At 47.9% G+C, this 21,028-nt stretch overlaps 1 protein-coding gene across 3 annotated transcripts in view; it reads right to left on the reverse strand.

Moving 5' to 3' along the window:
• Nucleotides 1-271: 271 nt before the first annotated feature.
• SLC28A1 (solute carrier family 28 member 1) overlaps nucleotides 272-21,028 on the reverse strand; it is a 65,399-nt gene continuing 44,642 nt past the window's right edge. For all 3 annotated transcript variants that reach the window (XM_081546931.1, XM_081546932.1, XM_081546933.1), the window contains 8 exons: nucleotides 19,924-20,049; nucleotides 7,922-8,052; nucleotides 6,349-6,517; nucleotides 6,034-6,231; nucleotides 2,533-2,614; nucleotides 1,441-1,539; nucleotides 1,191-1,302; nucleotides 272-908 (listed from right to left, as the gene is read on the reverse strand). In XM_081546931.1, coding sequence (XP_081403057.1) covers nucleotides 836-908; nucleotides 1,191-1,302; nucleotides 1,441-1,539; nucleotides 2,533-2,614; nucleotides 6,034-6,231; nucleotides 6,349-6,517; nucleotides 7,922-8,052; nucleotides 19,924-20,049 — 990 coding nt within the window. In that variant the 3' untranslated portion in view covers nucleotides 272-835. The remainder of the gene's footprint in view (nucleotides 909-1,190; nucleotides 1,303-1,440; nucleotides 1,540-2,532; nucleotides 2,615-6,033; nucleotides 6,232-6,348; nucleotides 6,518-7,921; nucleotides 8,053-19,923; nucleotides 20,050-21,028) is intronic.

The raw sequence follows: 21,028 nt of genomic DNA on the forward strand, positions 1-21,028 counted from the left end.
CACAGGGTTGTGGTAAGGATTGAGTTACAAAGTATGAAGCACTGAGAACAGCGCACTGACACATAGCACTGGGTAAACATCTATGAAGGTTACAGTTATGTAGAGTAAAGCAGTCTGAACATCAACTGATATTTCCCAGATTGTTTCCATGGGATCCTCAATTAAAAGATACTTCCATCAAAGAGATTCTTACAGTCAAATTTGGAAAACGTCTCCTACCATATCCAATCCACATCAAGCTCTGACAAGTCCACAGTGAGAAAAACAAACAAAACAAAAAAACCCTAACTTTATTTAGCCCAGTGTTTCCCATACCTAGTGGATCATGGAAACCTTTGCATACCCTGGGGGACAGTGCTACACAGGCCACCAGTCTGGAAAGTGCTGTGTGGGAGGGCAGTAGGGGAGTCTATGAAAGTAGAGGAAAGCATCTCCAGGAGAAGCCATGTGACAGGGGTTAAGCCACAGCGAGATTCCCGTACCCGGAGAGAAGGGAAGGAGGCAGCTGAAATGCCAGGGCTGAGGGCCTCGGAGTAGAAGGGGAGCACAAACAGGGGAGACCCAGGGCAGGGGGGACAGAGAAGAGAGAGGAGGCAGAGGCGACCCTGAGCATTCACATTTGAGGGGGGAGGAAATGCGAGAGCAGAAAGGGGGTGAGGGCTGGGGGGCACCCCTCATTCTACCCAGTCCCTGGTCACCCTTCCCGATTTGTGCCTGAGGTGGTCTAAGCCCTGTGGCTTCCCCCAGGATAGGGGGGCCTGGAGAGAGAAGGGTGGCAACAGCTGCTTTCTGGGAGAGAATAACGCCCGGAAGACACAGAGACGTTCTGTCCTCGCTATGCACAGATCGTGTGATTATAGAACCGACAGCAGTTGTCCAAGGCCTCTAGGCTGAACTCCGGGCTGGTGCTGAAAAGAAGCAGAAGCTGTAGTCTGTGCTCCGGGCCTGGGCTCTGCTGACCACTAAAGGCTGAGCAACTTCAGGGAAGTTGCTCCATGTCTCTGGTCCAAACTTCTTCTAAGTTTGGTCCTCAAGCCCCGCTTCCTCTTCCCTTGGTTACATCAGCCACAGCCATAACATTTCTACCCCCTTGCTCTGGTACCAAAGGCCTCCCTGAGCCTAGGTACTCGGGCTTCTGCACCCCATCACTGTCAGCACCCCACCCCCAGCCCCCCGGCCCAGGCACTCACCTCTGGAAGGCCTGGTGGCAGCACTGGTACACCTCAAAGCTGCTGCTGTTGAGGGTCGTGTTCAGGAGGGAGACACAGTCCACCACAGGCCCCCTGGGCATGTAGAGGATCCCTGTGCAGAGAAAGCAGCTAGTGAGCAGGGTCCAGCCCCTTATTATCCCCCTCAACCCCACCTAAGGACTGCCAGAGAGGCCGGAGCCCCAGTGCCTGGCCCTGGACTGAGTCCTGAGCCCACTAGGCCTGCACTTACCGGCCACACAGGCGTTCACCAGAGACACACAGGCCCCCGTGCAGAGTGCCCGGAGCACGATCTGGGAGAAGTCGCCCTTCCGCTGGGGAGCCATGGAGGCTGCAGGAGGACAGGAGGGCTCAGGGCCAGGACTCCGCAGGCCCCTCTGCCTCCTCTCTGCGCCTCTGGCTGCATCTGCTGACCCTCCTTCCTCTTCTGGGGGGCCAGAGGAACAAACACTGTCCTCCTGACGCTTGTTGAGTCTGAGAGTCCTCCTAGGCCTGACTACGTAGCGTTCCACACCTCCCCACGTGCCAGCAGCGGCAGGTGTAGGGAGAGAACATTGAGTTTGGAGTCAGGCAGACCCGGGATTAAACACAGGTTCAGCCACTTATTAGGCGTCTCTGGTGTCTCAGATGGTAAAGAAATCTCCTGTCTGCAATGCAGGAGACCCAGGTTATATCCCTGGGTCAGGAAGATCCCCTGGAGAAGGGAATGGCAACCCACTCCAGTATTCTTGCCAGGAGAATTCCACAGACAGAGGAGCCTGACTGGTTACAGTCCATGGGTTTGCAAAGAGTCGGACACGACTGCACGACTAACATAGTGACAGTTAACAGCCACTTAATAGCTGAGTGACTCGGGTCATATTTCATTTTTGCACGACTGTTTCCTTTTCAATAAAATGGGATGGTTGCACCACCAGCCAGGGGACTGTGAAGGGTGGAAAGGTTTTTTGTAAAAAGCTGATAGTTCTATAGAGCCTTCCTCCCCAGGCCCCACCGGGCCTGTCTGTCCAATGTGGGTGTGGGAACTGGCAGGTCAAAGCTTCAGCCGGGCAGCCAACACCGTACCTCCCGACCCTCCCTAGGGCCCTGAGCCAGGCTTGCCCTACGAGGCCAGGGTGCTGACCTCCTGGGCCAGCCAAGCAACAAAGAAGTCATGAAATTCCAGGGCTGGGAGGAAGTTCCATGACCTTGTTCAGGCTCTGCCTTAGACCAAGAGGAGAACTGAAGCATATAGATCCCTAGGAAGTTGTAGGTATCTGAGACCAACCGCCCCCTCCAACCCCCGCCCTTTATAGGAGGCCAGGGAGGCCCCTCTAGGACTCACTCAGGCCTCCCAGCATGATCCCAATGGAGCTGAAGTTGGCGAATCCACAGAGGGCAAACGTTGTGAGGATTTCTGCTCTGACCTGAGAAGGCAGAAGATGAGAGGTGATGGGCTTCCCACAGGGATGTGCTCAAACCACCCCAGGCATGCTAAGTTGCTTTAGTCGTGTCCAACTCTTTGTGACCCATGGACTGTGGCCCCCCAGGCTCCTCTGTTCATGGAATCTTCCAGGCAAGAATACTGGAGTGGGTTGCCATGCCCTCCTCCAGGGGATCTTCCTGACCCAGGGTGGAACCTAAATTTCAGCTTCTCCATCAGGAATGTGGGAATTAACAGTATCCGACTAGGAGGACTGTCATAGAGATCATATCATGTATAGGAAGAACTAGGCATAGAGTAGGTATTTATTTCTTTGTCTATAATTAATTTCAGATTTTATTTAATTTTTATTTAATTTTTAACTTTTTGGCCAGGCCATATAGCTTGTGTGATCTTAGTTCCCCAACCAGGGATTGAACCTGTGCCCCCTGCATTGGAAGCATGGAGTCTTAACTGCTGCATCACCAGGGAAGTCCCTAGAGTAGGTATTTAAGCAACGTAACTCTCTTTCCCTTTTGCTCTGAACAGTTGTGTAATTTCTTAGAAGTACTAAGAGCCAAAATGGAACAATTTGGGGAAAAAAAAAAGATAGGCTTAGACCCATACCTCACACCATATAAAAAATTAATTCTAGATCATTAAAGCAGATAAATATTAACATTTTAAACATTAAATATTAGAAAATATAGGATAATAATATTGTTACAAAATAGCATTATTGCTCTCATCTTGGAGAGGAGCAAACTGAGGCTCCTAGAAGTGACTGAAGAAGCACACAGCAAAAAGGCAGCTGTGTCACAATTTGAACTCAGTTTTGTCTGACTCCCAAGAGCGCACCATTTTAACTACTTCATCATACTGTTTCAGGAGTGGAGGTAAGTCTCCAAATTTATAAATAATATAAGAAATGCAAAGATTTGGTATAAATTTGTATTTTAAAAAAATTCCTGAATAGGAATGAAGGGAAAGGAAAATAAGAAAGACCAGGAAAAATATATGTAGAAAATGTGGGACTTCCCTGGTGGTCCAGTGGTTAAGACTCCATGCTTCCAATGCAAGCAGTCCAAGTTTGATTCCTGATTGGGGGGCTAAGATTCTACATGACGCGTGGCGTGGCCAAAAAAAATTTAAAAAAGAAAATGGAAAAGAGTTAATATCTTTATAATATACAGAGTTTTTATAAATCGATCAAAAAAGATTAAGGTACTTGCATTCTGCTTACTCACCTACAATCACCCTCCAGATAGCAGCCCAAGTAATGCTATAATGTCAGAAGTCAAATCTTCACCAACTTCCAACTGCTCTGGCCTGGGCCACTCTGTTACAATTACCACCTGTTCTAAGAGGACTTCTCTCACTTCACCAAACCAGTGCTTTGGGCAACCTCAGAGCCTTTGCATGTACCTCTTTCTTTGCCTGGAATGCTAGTCCCCATTTCTTCTGGCCTCTGCTCCTCCCTCCAAGTCTTGGTCTAAATACCCATCTCAGGGGGGCCTTTTTTTGGCCACAATGTGTGGTACGTGGAATCTTAGTTCCCTGTCCATGGATAGAACCTGAGCCCCCTTCAGTGGAAGCGAAGAGTCTTAACCACTGAACCACCAGGGAAGTCCCTAGGGAGGCCTTCCCTGTCCAGTCAGTCCTATATAGTCAAGGATAGATCCCCTCCCTGACTCCTTTTATTGTTTTCATCATAGAACTTACCGCAGATTGTGGTTTAAAATTTTTTATTCTTTTGTTTTCTTGTGTCTTTCACTAGATGTAAGTTCCATGTCACCAGGGACCATGTCTGTCTAATTCCCCTTTTTATCCCTGATACCCAGCAGAGGGCCTGGCACCTCAGAGGTCTCAACAAATACTTGCTGAAGGAATGAACTCATTGAAAAAGACCCTGAAGGCACATGTGTATGTGTGTGCTCAGTCGCTTTAGTCATGTCTGACTCTGAGACCCCATGGACTGTAGCCTGTCAGGCTTCTCTGTCCATGGGATTTCCCAGGCAAGACTACTGAAGTGGGTTGCCATTTCCTCCTCCAGGGGATCTTTCCAATCCAGGGATCAAACCTGTGTCTCCTGAATTGCAGGTGGATTCTTTACTGCTGAACCACCAGGGAAGCCCAAAGGTACCTACCGCCACTGTCTCTAAAGAAGACAGTGATACTGGAGCTGAAAATTAGGAGTGAGGGGAACCCTGAGCTTTTTACTCCATATAAACCTTCTTTTAAAAAAAACTAAAGAGTACATTTCTTTATCATTAAAAAAATAATTTCAAAGACAAGAAAAAATATTTTATGTTAAAAGTTCCTAGTAACCCAGGAAACACACATTAAAACAATGAGCTATTATTTGCCCCTTAAAGTAGCAAGACTTATTTTTTTAAAAGAGGCTGCTCTGCCCTGTTCAGTGTGTGGTGAAATCAATGCTCACAGGCACAGCTGGGGTGGTTTCAGTTGCTATAACCCTTTGCAAAAGTTACTGGCAGCACCCACACTAAGATTCATGCCATACGATTCAGTCATCCCACATCTGGAAAAGCTCCCGAGGAAACTATCAAAGAGGGAAAAGTTCAGTGCAAAAGCTATTCATTTCAGCATTGGGTATAAGAGCCAAACAGTGTAATTAGATATTATATTGTTATGTTTATATTTATTACCATATAATTAGATATAATTGATTATATAATAGCCGTCATTTGGCGATGACGATACGATGGGTAATTTTTTATTCTTAATCATGTTACATTGGCTGTTATTCTTTTAGAGAGTTTCATTTTAGAAAGCTTTTATAGTTTTTTTTTAACTCTTTACTGAACAAACCAACCCCTGAGCTGATTCCCATATATTGGAGATTAATGTGGTGAGGTCTTTCTGTTTTACTCTCTTAGCTCCTCATTAGAGTCTCACACCCATTCCTTTGGGGTAGGGGTGGCAGGTATGACACTGGTTTTCCAACAGAAGAGGCAAGCTGCAGCGGCTGGCCCAAGGCCACAGGATGGTAGCCTGTGTACAGCTGGAGTTCAGATATCTTCAAGAGACAGAGAAGTGAAATGAAGTGAAAGTCGCTCACTCATGTCCAAGTCTTTGCGACCTCATGGACTATACAGTCCATGGAATTCTCCAGGCCAGAATACTGGAGTGGGTAGCCTTTCCCTTCTCCAGGGGATCTTCCCAACCCAGAGATAGAACCCAGGTCTTCTGCACTGCAGGTGGATTCTTTACCAACTGAGCTATCAGGGAAGCCAAGAGATAGAGAGACCTTGAGAAAGATGGCAGTGAGGCCTGAAGCTGTCTTGTTGCCCAGGGCAACGGGATGTGGGAGGTTGAGGACCACCTCCGTGTGTCTCAGCCGGGCCTGCAGGGGGACAGCTGCATCATGCCCTGCCCCAGAGAGGGGACGGGGACACTCACGGAGATCCACTGCTTTTTGGAGCCGACCCACTCCTCAGTGCCCGCAAGGCGGCGCTGCTTGTACTCGGAGAGCCCCTGATAGGCCACGAACTCGTTCAGAAACAGCTTCATCCCCAGCAGCTCCGCCACCACTGAGCAGTCCTCCCAGGCCACACCCATCAGGAAGGCCACTGGCCGCAGGATGTAGGAGCAGATGAGCTGAGATGCAAGGCAAGAGGAGCTGCTGGGACAGGGGTTGACCTGGGCTCTGTGGGTGTCCACCCACAGTCACCACTGGCCAGGACCACCCCCTCCACAGGTAGAGAGGGACTGTACCTGGAAGCTGAGCCCCTGGATGTCCACCATGTTTCCCAGCCAGGAGAGGGCAGCATTGATGAAGTCCAGCACAGCCAGAAAGGCAATCAGGTTGGCCGCGATGTTGGTCACGACCTTCACGGACAAGGCAGCCCCACTGCTAGCTGCTTCTAAGAGGTTTTGAGCATCTCTGTCAATGGGACAAAGAGATGTCATTATTGGCCTGTCTCCACAAGTTCAGGGCTCCCTGTCCTACAGGCTCAAACTTGGACAGAGCATATCAGAGCCAGGGGTCCTTGTGTACCCTCGAGACCAGAAAGATGCTGGTCCAAGCACTAGAATAAGACCCAGACTCCTAGTGCAGACATCATCTAAGACAAACCACGAGCTGCATGCAACTTAACAAGCACTTGGAAGGAGGCAGATCTGTACAAATATACACACCAGGTTTCAGAGATTTAGTACCAGAAAATATGAAATACTTCTAAAATTTAAAAAAAAATTCTTTTGCTTAGTTTATTCAGCTATACTGAGTCTTAGTTGTGACACACAAATAAAGATCCAGTTGTGGATCTTTATTGCAGCATTTGGGATCTTTAGTTGCATCATGAGGGGCCTAGTTCCCTCCATGCATGCATGCTCAGTCACTCAGTCATGTCCAACTCTTTGTGACCCCATGCACTGTAGCCCATCAGGCTTCTCTGTCCAAGGAATTCTCCAGTCAGAATACTAGAGTGGGTTGCTATTTCCTTCTCCAGGGGATCTGCCCAACCTAGGGATCGAACCCATGTCTTCTGCATTGCCAGGCAGATTCTTTACCACTAAGCCACCTGAGAAGCCCCTAGTTCCCTGACCAGGGATCAAACCCACACCCACTGCACTGGGAGCATGGAGTCTTAACCACTGGACCACCAGGGAAGTCCCTGAAATATTAATAGTTTTTACATCAAATACACATTAAAATGACAATATTTTAGATATACTGAGTCAAAACATCTTACTAAAATCATCTTATTAAAAAATCACCATTTTACTTTTTAAAGATGATCACTAGGAAATGTTAATTATACATGTGACTCATGTTATATTTCTCTAGGGCAATGCTGCCCCAGATCTTCAGGAAGTTATGAAGTTGGGGCCGACCATTGTATCCACAAGTACACTTGTCCAAAGTGTTGTCTTTCAATATTTTTTTAGAATTAAACATTACATAAAGGTTGTTAAGACTGTGATGAAGAGATATTAGGAGGTGAGTGAAGTCAAGAATAGCACTCACTATGTCAATGTGATTGATGCTGGGGCCATGTAGAGAGGTGGTGTGGTTTTCATGCCGTCCTCAGCACACACACACACACACACACACACACCAGGCACATCCTGCTGGTCAGAGACTGGAAAATAAGATTTGAGACCTGGATCCTGCATTTTCTCAAGGTAAGCCATAGGTAGGGCAGTGGCTGAGAGGGGAGATGGGCTGGGCTTGGTGAAAGACAGTGAACGGCAGAGAACATAGGACCTGCTGTGGCCCTGACTCTACTCCTGTCCCTGCCAACCCCCCAACTTCCTTCTGTGCAGACCATCTTGCTGTGCTCACCCGTAGGTCAGTTTCACGCCTTCCTCACTTCTGAACTTGGACTCCTCCACCTCTGGGTAGACCAGCTTGGAAAGGGCTAAAGCACAAGGAGCAGCCATCACGGAGGCTGCAATTAAGGAAGCAGCATCGATCTGCAAGAGGGAGCACAGACAGGGTTATAGAGAGACGTCAGAGGAAACATGGAGCCCAGGAAGTGCAGCCCCAGGGAAGCAGGGGAACATGGGACTCCACCCCACTGGTGTGTCACCATCATCGGTCCTGCTGTCACTGATACTGATAATACTAATACATTTTATGTGTAGAGGGTCACAGTCTGCATTCACAGAGCCTTATAGGCAGGACTTTGGGAAGTTAGGCAGGGCGAGTATTGTTATCCCACTTGACAGATAGGAAAACTGAGGCCCCCAGAGGGTTAAATGTGACTTTCCCATAATAAAGGAAGAGAAGAAATTAGACCTATTGTGTCTTTTGGCTCCAAGTTCAAGGTTCTTCCTTCTCTTCTAGGCTGTCTCTCTTTGACCACTGATCTGAGGGCTGCTTCATCATTGGCTGAGGGGCTTGTGATGATTTCAGACAAAGTTCGCAGAGCCCAAGAGTTGGAATTTATCCAAGATGTGACCTAATGTGACCTCAGAGTAAAGGGATGTCTTCCCTCTATAGGACCCCTCCTGTCACTTACTGTGACGGGTAACTCACCACTTCAAAACAACTTATTATCTTCATTCCTGTGGTCAGAGAACTGTTTGTAAGGAAATCTCCTCCTACAACAGCCACCCTTCTGGCCCCAGTTCTTGTCTCCTGGAACCAGGCTATAGAAGCGCTTTGGAGCAAGATGATGGAGCAACCAGAGCCCCTGGGAGTCTTCTTTCCTGAATTGTATCCTTACTGTGGTCTCAAACCCTTTGCTTCCTTCTTCTCTTCACAGACGTAGGACACTTTTTCACCACTGTGTTATTTACCAAGCGGGAAAGTTAGAACCAACCCAAACACATAATAAGAGATTGCCAGGTGGCTCAGTGGTAAAGAATTCACCTGCCAATGAAAGAGATACAGGAGGCTCGATCCCTGGGTTGGGAAGATCCCTTGGATCTCCAACCCAGGAAATGACAACCCACTCCAGTATTCTTCCCTGAGAAATCTCACGGACAAAGCAGCCTGGAGGGTTACGGTCCATGGGGTCACGAAAAGTAGGACAGGACTGAGCACTGAGCATGCAAACATGTAACAATGAGGGAATAGCTAAGCATTGTCAAGCTGCCATCAAAAACAATGGTTACCAAGGCTTCACAATAACATGGAGAAGTGCCCACAAACTTGCATATAGAGCATAACCACAATGATGGGGGCGAAAACTCCACAACTCTGCACAAAAAGAAGATTGGAAAGAAATACACCAAAATGCCAACCAATTATCTGTCCCTGGCTAGTAGGGCCAGAACAATTTTCTTGTTTTTCAGCTTTTTTGCATATTTCCTAAATGTCCACAATGATATATCTTGCTTTTATAGACAGAAAAATAAAATAGACTTCTCCTTAAAGTTGATAATAAATCAACTGCAGTTCTTAAATTTTAAATAAAAAGGAACAAAAAGATGGGAGGTAAGTTTAAGCTAAACGCTTAGGTTAACAAAAGCAGAAGACCAAAGAGGCCCATGGGGGACTTCCCTTGTGGTCCAGTGGCTAAGGTCCAGTGGCTTCTGTGCTCCCAATGCAGGGAGCTCAGTTTTGATACCTGGTCAGGGAAATGGATCCCACATACTGCAACTAAGAGTTCGAATGCCAGAACTAAAGACTGAAGATCCTATGTGCCACAACGAAGATCAAAGAGCCCGTGTGCTGCAACTAAGAACCGGCACAGCCAAATAAGTAAATTCAATAAATAAATAGTTTAAAAAAAGAAGAAGCCCATGGAAGTACCAGAAACTGCTGACAGGGAACCAGCCCTGAGAGACCCTCTGAGGCTCTGAAACTCCTGTAATAGCCTTCTTCTTCTTCTTCTTCTTCTAAAGCCCCTTGTTTCCTTTCAGTGGTAAGGTAGTGTACCGGCTCCAGCACCCACCCCCCAAACACCCATCATGGGCACTGGATGTGCCAGCCCTGCTGATCCTGTGAGTATAGCCAGCCTCAGGCAGGTGTCCTCTCTGGACTTTACAGGCTGACCTTTGGGACTTGGCTGGCCTCCTCCTCCTGGGCTGCCCAGCTCTAGCAGGCACAATGCCACCACCGGAATCTTGGGATTTTACCTCCAGCCACCAGGACCCTTCCCTTTCCTCCAGCTTGGAGGCCGCATCTGGTTTGCCAGTTTGAGTCTCAGTGGGGAACACACCCTGCAGGTGTCACATACCTGGCCGCTGCCCTTTGAGTGGGTCAATTGTGGCCACTGCCTCAAATGCCCTAGGCCATCATTTCCTGCTCATCTTGGAAAGGGCTAATTCCTGCACCAGCAGGGCTCTCTGGGGCACTGGGCCAGCCCACACACTCCTCCCTGCCAGCTACTCCTCAGGGCCATGACATACCCCAGCCCTGCTTCCAGATCCTGGCTCAGGAATGCCTTCTGCCCCAGCATCCCGTGGACCACTCCTGTCCAAGGCCCTCCCCTCTCTACCCAAAGCTTTCCTATGTGAAGAGGGAGAGAGGGTAGGAACCCTCCATTTGAACTTTCGAAAAGATCTTTACTGAGAAAGGAAGTAAATCCAGATACTACAGAGCGTAAGGGCTTCCCCTGTGACTCAGCAGTACAGAATCTGTCTGCAACGCAGGAGGTGCAAGAGATGCAGGTTCAATCCCTGGGTCGGGAAGATCCCCCGGAGGGGACATGGCAATCCATTCCAGTATTCTTGCCGGGAAAATCTCATGGACAGAGGAGCCTGGCAGGCTACAGTCCATGGGGTCATAAAGAGTTGGACACAACTGATTGACAGAGCATAAAAGAGACCAGTTTCAGAAGGACTGACTTCTGACCCTAACTCGTCAGAGGATGGACAATCACTTCTTCAACACTGGGCAGGTGTTTTCTGGCTATTTTTGCATTTGATTCTTAGATGCCATGAGGTGGGTAGGAATTCTGCCCATCTTACACATGGGGAGACTCAGGATGTGACTGACTCTTACTTGGCCCTGTTCAGAAGCCCCAGACCCTGTCCCAGAAGCCCCAGACCCTGTCCCAGAAGCTCTTACTCTTGCACTATTGATCGAGGAACATCAGTGGCCACCCCCTCAACTCGTGATGTGTTCACAGCCTGAGGCACACATCTGGATCTCCTCTCACAGTGGTCCTGAACCAGAAGAGTGGGTAAGGAGACCAGTTTCTTGGGCTAGAGAGAGAGCTCGCAGCTGCTTTAGAATTTTTTGGGGAAACACACTAAACAGGGATATGGGTGTAGAGGTCACAATGAAAGGATTCATTGAGGTCCCTTGAGACTTCAGACCAAGTCTAGACCAGTGTCATTTGATAGAAATATAATGGAAACCACATCTGTGATTTAAATTTTCTAGCAAGTGGTCTAGTGGTTAAGAATCTGCCTGTCAATGCTTGGGGCATGGGTTTGATCCCTGGTCAGGGAAAATCCCACATGATTTGGGGAAACTAAGCCAGAGCTTAACATCTATTTCTTAACAACTAAGCCAGAGCAAAAACACCTATTTCTGCTTGATTGACTATGCCAAAGCCTTTGACTGTGTGGATCACAATAATGTGTGGAAAATTCTGAAGGAGATGAGAATACCAGACCACCTGACCTGCCTCTTGAGAAACCTGCATGCAGGTCAGGAAGCAACAGTTAGAACTGGACATGAAACAACAGACTGGTTCCAAATAGGAAAAGGAGTACGTCAAGGCTGTATATTGTCACCCTGCTTATTTAACTTATATGCAGTGTACATCATGAGAAACGCTGGGCTGGATGAAGCACAAGCTGGAATCAAGATTGCCAGGAGAAATATCAATAACCTCAGATATGCAGATGACACCACCCTTATGGCAGAAAGTGAAGAGGAACTAAAAGGCCTCTTGATGAAAGTGAAAGAGGAGAGTGAAAAAGTTGGCTTAAAGCTCAACATACAGAAAACTAAGATCATGGCATCTGGTCCCATCACTTCATCGGAAATAGATGGGGAAACAGTGGAAACAGTGGCTGACTTTATTTTTCTGGACTCCAAAGTCACTGCAGATGGTGACTGCAGCCATGAAATTAAAAGACGCTTACTCCTTGGAAGGAAAGTTATGACCAACCTAGATAGCATATTAAAAAGCAGAGACATTACTTTGCCAACAAAGGTCCATCTAGTCAAGGCTATGGTTTTTCCAGTGATCATGTATGGATGTGAGAGTTGGACTATAAAGAACGCTGAGCACTGAAGAATTGATGCTTTTGAAGTGTGGTGTTGGAGAAGACTCCTGAGAGTCCCTTGGACTGCAAGGAGACCCAACCAGTCCATCCTAAAGAAGATCAATCCTGGGTGTTCATTGGAAGGACTGATATTGAAGCTGAAACTCCAATACTTTGGCCACCTGATGTGAAGAGCTGACTCATTTGAAAAGACCCTGATGCTGGGGAAGATTGAGGGCAGGAGGAGAGGGGAACAACAGAGGGTGAGATGGTTGGATGGCATCACCGACTCAATGGACATGGGTTTGGATGGACTCAGGGAGTTGGTGATGGACAGGGAGGCCTGGCATGCTGCGGTTCATGGGGTCGCAAAGAGTCGGACATGACTGAGTGACTGAACTGAACTGAACTGAGCTGAAGCCAGAGCACCACAACTATTGAGCCTGTGCTCTAGAGCCCATGATCTGAAACAAGAGAAGCCACCACAATGAGAAGCCCCCACACTGCAATGAAGAGTAGCCACTGCTAGCCACAACTAGAGAAAGTCCTTGTTCAGCAACAAAGATCCAGCACAGTCAAAAATAAATACATAAAAATAAATAAATACATCTTTTTTTAAAAGGTAAAAAGAAATAGATGAAATTAATTTTGATGATGTATTTAATTTAACCCAATATATCTAACATATTATCATTCTACCCATGTAGTCAATGTAAAACTTATCAATGAAGTAAAAAAAAAAAAGTATAAAAAGGAAAAAAAAAAACAACTTATCAATGAAGTAAAGTGGAATATTAGTCCTTCATTTGTGTCTGACTCTTTGCGACCCCATGGACTGTAGCCTACCAGGCTCCTCTGTCCATGGGATTCTCCAGGCAAGAATACTGGAGTGGGCTGCCATTTTGTTCTCCAGGGGATCTTCCCAACCCAGGGATCAAACTCAGGTCTCCTGCATTGCAGGCAGATTCTTTACCATCTGAGCCAACAGGGAAGCCCTAAAACTTATCAATAAAAATATATTAATTGATTTTTTCACACCAAGTCTCACAGCAGACCTCATTTCAGACCAGCCACAGTTCAAGGTTCAATAGCCCTGTGTAGTTAGTGGCTACTGACTATGTCTGACAGCGCAGGTCTAGAAATATCCAGCTTTTAGCAATAGGAAGGTGCAGGAAGAGGGAGCCAGAAGTTGAGCATCAAAGAGAAAGGAAGAGAGAGAGGTGAAATCTCTCTGGAATTCAGGGGCTAAGGGCAGAACCAAAGACTCCATAGGGAACTGCCTGGAGGAGGGAGTAAAAGGAGAGAAGGGAGAGGGTGGGATGGCTGGGCTGTGGGAGGAAGCCCCCAGGCTGCTGCAGTGGCAGCCAAGAGCCAGGCGGGGGCAGAAGAGAGCTTTTCTGTGGCCATACTGGAGGCAGATCCAGAGGCCTGAGGGGAGGAGGAAAGGGATGTGGACTAGGAGCCTTTCAGCAGGCCAGCTAGGGTGCTAGTCTGGGGCTTCCAAACCAGAGGCTGAGGATGGAGACCTGCAGCCACATGCCTGATCTGGGCGGCCTCTGCACCTTCTGTGGAGCTAAAGTGGAGTAGGGCCCCGGGCCTCTTCACTGGGGAGGGCTGCCTGCCTGGGGCTGGGCCTGGACTCTGGCCCAAGCAAAGGAAAGAAAAGAGGCTGAGTTGTAAGACGATTGTGGGAAAGGGATAGAGTTTTTCCAGTACTTTAGTCTTAAGTAATAGCAGCAATGCTTATGCTCATGTGGTAGAAACACCATTCTTTCAACTGCCTGTGGGACCCAGGACAAAGGTAAGATATTTAAAGGCTCTAAGTCTCGAACTGCCCTGGGGGTTCAGTGATTTAGAGTCTGCCTGACAATGCAGGGGACACAAGTTTGATTCCTGGTTCAGGAAAATTCCGCATGCCATGGGGCAACTGAGCCCCTGTGCCACAACTACTGAAGCCTGGGAACCCTAGAGCCCGTGCTCCACAACAAGAGAAGCCACTGCAATCAGAAGCCCCCACACCAAAATGAAGAGGACCCCCCCACTTCGCTAGCCACAACTAGAGAAAGCCAGTGCCCAGCAACAAAGACCCTGCACAGCCAAAAATAAATAATTAAAAAAATTAGAAAGTCTTTAAGTCCTGAAGATTATAGGGCAGCCCCTCCCCCAAAGGCCACCATGAAAAGAGTTTTGGGACCAAAGTCTTTAGTTTTCATTTTTGAAATATCAAATTCCTTCCAAAATCAACTGATGGTGAGTTTTAGGGGAGGAGCAGGCATGCACCAGCTCTGATGGGCCTTTCCTAGGCCCAGGTGAGACAAGCTGTAAACCAGATGCTCTCTAACATTCTACATGGGATTTGCTGGAGAAGACAAAGCCCCAGAGCACAAGGGGCCTTCTTGAAAATCATGTGGCAGCAGCCATCCTGCCCAGACAGCTCTGTGAGTATGTGGAGCTCAGCCTCCCAGTGTGGCCCAGGTGTTCTGAGGGAAGGGAGCACCAAGGAGCAGATTTCCCCATCCCTATGAACAAAGGAGAAAGACAAGTGGAATCTGGGACTAGAGAAGGGGACAGTGCAGATCATTCTGTCACCCCTGACCCACTCAGGCACAGCATCAGGAGAGCTTGGGTGCTGGGAAAGGTAGGCTGTTGTTGTTGTTCAGTCACTCAGTCATGTCCTACTCTTTGCGACCCCATGAACTGCAGCACACCAAGCTTCCCTGTCCTTCACTATCTCCCAGAGTTTGTTCAAACTCATGTCCATTGAGTCGGTGATGCCATCCAACCATCTCATCCTCTGTCGTCCTCTTCTCCTCCTGCCTTCCATCTTTCCCAGCATCAGGGTCTTTGCCAATGAGTTAGTTCTTTGCATCAGCTGGCAAAAGTATTGGAGCTTCAGCTTCAGCATCAGTCCTTCCAATGAATATTAAGGACTGATTTCCTTTAGGATGGACTGGTTGGATCTCCTTGCTGTCCAAGGGATTCTCAAGAGTCTTCTCCAACACCACGGTTCAAAAGCATTAATTCTTTGGCACTCAGCCTTCTTTATGGTCCAACTCTCACATCCATACATGACTACTGGAAAAACCATAGCTGTGAATGTACAGACCTTTGTTGGCAAAGTAATGTCTCTGCTTTTTAATACACTACCTAGGTTTGCCATGGCTTTTCTTCCAAGGAGCAAGTGTCTTTTAATTTCATGGCTGCAGTATCCGTCCACTGTGATTTTGGAGCCCAAGAAAATAAAATCTGTCACTATTTCCAATTTTTCCCTGTCTATTTGCCATGAAGTGATGGGACCAGATGCCATGATCTTAGTTTTTTGAATGTTGAGTTTTAAACCAGCCTTTTCACCCTTTTTCACCCTCATCAAGAGGCTTTTTAATTCCTCTTTGCTTTCTGCTATTTAAGTGGTATCATCTGCCTATCTGAGGTTGTTGATATTTCTCCCCACAATCTTGATTCCAGTTTGTGAATCATCCAGCCCAGCATTTCACATGACAGATTCTGCATATAACTTAAATAAGTAGGGTTGACAATATACAGTATACAGCCTCCTTTCCTGATTTTGAACCAGTCCCTTTTCCATGTCCAGTTCTAACTGTTACTTCTTGTCCAACACAAGGCAGACTGCTCTTCTCCAAATAGCAACATGGAGGCTCAACCTCCCCCTAGGGGCTGAGCAACAGTGCACTCATGGATGAACTTACCCAGCTCATTCCCTTACCGTGTCACGTTGATAGTTTTTGCTATTACGAATAATGCTGGAATTTTGCACCTTTTCACCATTTGTGAAAATATTTCTGTATCGTAATATTCCTAACTGGATCAACAGGAAGGAGTATTTTTAAACTGACAGATAGGTGTTCTCCAAAAAGGTTAGAGCAAATTACACTCCCATAAAGAGTATAGGGGCTTTGCTCGGAAAGAGGCTCCAGAAGCTGAGAAGGGAGCGATTCTAACCTCGGGACCCCCGAGCACAGCCCTGGCTGCTTCCAACCCCTCACTCCTTCCTTTCCTAGCCAGGCGAGGGCTGCTGGTCTGCGTAGAGGAGCCCTATCTTCAGCCTCGCCCGCCGCCGGGCCTGCCGGGGCCGCCGGAGCTCTCAGCGCCCGCCCTTCCCAGAGCCTGTCAGCCGGCGGGGAGCAGCTTCGTCGCAGAAAGCCTCGGGGCTGAAGCGGTAGCAGCTCTGCCGGCTCCCTCCCGTCCGCGGGCAGAGACCTCCGAACTCCGCTGAGATTACAACCCTCATTCTTGGGTGCCCAGAGCGGACTCTCAATTCTGTTTGATTGGTCTACACATCTATCCCTCATATGGGGTTCCCTCATAGCTCAGTTGGTAAAGAATCCGCCTGTGGTACAGGAGACCCTGGTTCAATTCCTGGGTCGGGAAGATCCCCTGGAGAAGGGATAGGCTACCCACTCAGTATTCTTGGGCTTCCCTTGTGGCTTAGCTGGTAAAGAAGCATCCCACAATGCGGGAGACCTGGGTTTGATCCCTGGGTTGGGAAGATCTCCTGGAGAAGGGAGGGAAACGCTGCTGCTGCTGCTGCTGCTAAGTCGTTTCAGTCGTGTCCGACTCTGTGCGACCCCATAGACGGCAGCCCATCAGACTCCGCCATCCCTGGGATTCTCCAGGCAAGAATACTGGAGTGGACTGCCATTTCCTTCTCCAGTGCATGAAAGGGAAAAGTGAAAGTGAAGTCCCTCAGTCGTGTCCGACTCTTAGCGACCCCATGGACTGTAGCCTACCAGGCTCCTCCGTCCATGGGATTTTCCAGGCAAGAGTACTGGAGTGGGGTGCCATTGCCTTCTCCGAGGGAAACGCTACCCACTCCAGTATTCTGGCCTGGAGAATTTCATGGATTATACAGTCCATGGGGTCGCCAAGAGTTCCACTCGACTGAGCAACTTTCACTTTCACATGTTTATCCATATACCAGTACCACACTGTTTTGATCACTGTAGCTCTGTGGCTTCTGGTATGATGAGCCTCGTGTGTTAGCCTTACCACAGAGAGTTCATTTAATGTGATCAAAAGTGAAAACGACTGAGAGCTCAGTAGGTCAGCACAGCCCCATCTGAGGTCGCTGTAGAGTCCACAGCCTCAAATGGGGACCCCCAGGAACAGTTGTTCTCTACACTACATCCACCCCTTGCAGCCCAGCGAGTACCTGAGGGCCTTGGTGGCTGAGGGGGAGATTTGCAGGACTCTGCCAGGGAATGTTTTACATGAGGGGATAGCTGAGTACTGCCACATTTGGACCAGAGCATAGAAGGGGGCCTGGCACTCCCTGAGGTCAGCATGATGGCAGCAGCAGTGATAAACAAGAAATTGCCACAGGTTGTTCTGGAGGAAAACTAAGTTGGCTGTGGATTTCATCATGCCTAAGATTTGGACTTCCTTGGTGACTCAGATGGTAAAGAATCTTCCTGCAATGCAGGAGACCCAGGTTTGATCCCTGGGTCAGGAGGATCCCTTGGAGAAGGGAACAGCTACCCATTCCAGTATCCTTGCCTGGAGAATTCTATGGACAGAGGAACATGGCGGGCTACAGTCCATGGGATTGCAAAGAGTCAGACCCGACTGAGCGACTAACACTTTCACTTTCAAAGAGTATATGAGGCACTTCCCTGATGGTCCAGTGGTTAAGAGTCCACCTTCCAATGCAGGGGATTTGGGTTCCAACCCTGGCTGGAGAACTGAGATCCCACATGCCTTGGAGCAACTAAGCCCACGCCTCACAACTAGAAAGTCCGTGAGCTGCAATGAAAGATCTGCTTGATGCAGTGAAGATCCAGAGTGCTGCAACTAAGACTCAACGCAGCCAAATAAATAAATAAATACATATTTTTTAAAAAAAGAATATATGAATATCCCACAACCTTGCTGTTTAGAGGCATGTAAAATTGTGCATACCTTTAGAAGAAATGTAAGTTATTACTGTTTTAATTTCTTCAACTCTCAGTAAGCTTGAATATCTGTTCATAATTTATGAACTTTTTTTCCTGATCAATCATTACGTTTTAAAAAATTGTGACTTTCACCATTCAGAGGTTTCTCATTTTTATTAGTTAGCTCTGTCAACTTTTTCCTTTTCACTTCTGGATTTCATGTCATGCTCAGAATTTTGTAAGAAAAAGGCAAGTTGCAAGAAAGTGTGAATAGAATTACCTCATCTTTAGTTTTTTTTAAAAAAAGAAAGAAAGCATATGTGTATTCAGGTATGTGTTCTTAAATGACTATTTGCACAGAAATATCTGGAATGATGGACTTCCCTGGTGGCTCAGCTGTAAAGAATTTGCCTGCCAATGCAGGATATGTGGCTTTGATCCCTGGGTCAGGAAGATCCACTGGAGAATGAAATGGCAACCCGCTCCAGTATTCTTGCCTAGAAAATCCCGTGGACAGAGGAGCCTGGTGGGCTACAGTTCATGGAGATGCAGAGCCAGACATGACTGAGAGACTAAACAGCACAGGCTGAAATGACATATTTTAAGTCAGTGGTTCTCAAACTGAGCAAGTATCAGAATCACCTGGAAGGCTTGTTCCAACACAGGATAGTGGCCCCGATCCACAGTATTTCTGATTCAGCAGGTCTGGGGAGCGGCCTAAGAATTTGTGTTTCTAACAAGTTCCCAAGTGAATCTGGTGCTGTTAGCCCATGGACGACACTTTGAGCACTACTGTTCTAATCCAGTAAAGGGAATCATCCATGGGAAACGGGAGTAAGGAATCATCCATGGGAAATGGGAGTAAGGAATCATCCATGGGAAGTGGGAGCAAGGAAGTTTGTTTTTTTACTTTATTCACTTCTTTAAGAAGCAAGAATTTCTTTGATAGTTGAGGGAAAAAATGAGATTTTTAAAGACTTGCATATAAAAGCACAGACAAGTATAGTGTTTTATCCAAATACAATCCTTGAGAAGGAAATGGCAACCCACTCCAGTATTCTTGCCTGGGAAATCCCATGGACAGAGGAGCCTGGTGGGCTACGGTCACAAAGAACCGGACACAACTGAAGCGACTTAGCACACACACACACAACACATTATTACCAGGCACTTTGTCAGGACACACAAGATTCACCTCAGCTTGCCGTGCAGTAGTGTTGGGGTGGGTTTAAAGACCAGATTCATACCATTGGAATTTGACCTAGAAATGCATTGTGCTCAGAAAGCTGCACAAGTAATAATTTAGGAGTAGAGGAAGGACATATACTCAGAGAGAATGTGGTGGAAAGGAGGCAGGGGTGCAAGAAAAGTAGGACAAATCTCCAGGAATGGCCTAGGTGGAGAACCGTGTGTCTGTGTTTTGCAGTCAGACAGATCTGGGCTCAAATCCTGGCTTTGGATATCTCACTTACTCTCCAAGTCTCAATTTCCTCATATGTAAAATCGGGATATTAAACACCTCGCACTTTGCCTAGTATGCAGTTGGTGCTCAGTAAACAGAACACTGGGATGCTTTGGCCATGTGAGGAGCCCAAATGGCCCAGCCCACCTGGCCCACCTTATTCAGGTGAAGCCTCTACCCCCACCATCACAGCAGCCCTGGTTCAGGATGCAGCCCACAGGAGAAGACCCCAGATTGCTCTGGCCAGGAGCTGTGCAGGGCTCCCACAAAGGTGGGTTTCAGGTTCTTGGTTTTCAGCAAGCAGAAGGGGGCTGTACGTACCCCAAAGGAGATGTAGGCTCCCAGCAGGCTGCCAGCAATGGTGGCGTAGCCTCCAGTCATGACAACATGGATTTCAGAGAGTGTCATGTCTGCCAAGTAGGGTCGGATGAGTAGAGGAGCCTCGGTCTGCAAACGGGAAAGATGTCAGACAAGCAGAGCTGGCCAGGCCAGCACAGGGGGCACTAGAGATGTCCTCACCCCCTGGGAGTGAGTGGGTCACAGTGAGGACTGGGGGACCCCAGGGGAAGAGACAGAGGGAGAGGTGAGGACCAGCATCTGCACTTGGCTAAACCTCTCGGAACCTTGGCAAAAGCCAGGCTCTGTCAAAGGACCCCCAGTCCTTCCTTCTGACCTGATAATGCTCCCCTGCGTCCAGTGCCTCCCATGTGCAGGCACTCAGCTAAGCACCTCTCACTCATCACTTCCAAACTTCTGGGAAGGAAATGGTCATCCCCATGTTACAGGAGAGCAAAAGATCAGAGAGGTTCAAAGAATTGCCTCTGTTCATGCAGAGGACCAGAAGCAGATATAACTCCAAGCCTGAACTTCTAATAAAGATGAGGGGGTTGCCAGAAAGAAAGGAACTGCAGCACTAGATGGTGCGTTTACTGCAGAGCACATGGGGAAGCCCAGAGCCATTCATTTACTCATTCAATGAATAATTGCAGCACATACTGTGTTCCAGACTGTGCTATGGAAGAGGGAGAGAGATGGGGGGAGGAGGAGGGCAGGTGGGCAAGCTGGGGTAAGCAGTGGACCTCAGTAGGGAGCAGCATGATCTGACTTGTGTTTTGTTTTGTTTTTTTCTTTTTGCTACATCCTACGGGATGTGGGATCTTAGTTTCCCAACCAGGGATCAAACCTGCACCCCCTGCATTGGAAGTGCAGTCTTAACCACTGGACCACCAGGGAAGTCCTGACTTGTGTTTTTAAAGGGCCGCTCCAATGTGTGTGTGAAGGATGGACAGTAGGGGTAGCAGTGGTGGCAGGGAGAGCAGAGGAGGTTACTGCAGTGTCCAGGTGAGAAACAAGAGTGGCTCGTAGTAGAGGAGAAGAAGGGCAGCAGGGCAGGTCTGTGATGTGGTGTGGGGCAGAGCTGGGAGGA

This window comes from Giraffa tippelskirchi, chromosome 12 (genome assembly GCF_054371585.1).
Source record: "Giraffa tippelskirchi isolate mGirTip1 chromosome 12, T2T-mGirTip1v1.2.pri, whole genome shotgun sequence".
NCBI lineage: Eukaryota > Metazoa > Chordata > Mammalia > Artiodactyla > Giraffidae > Giraffa > Giraffa tippelskirchi.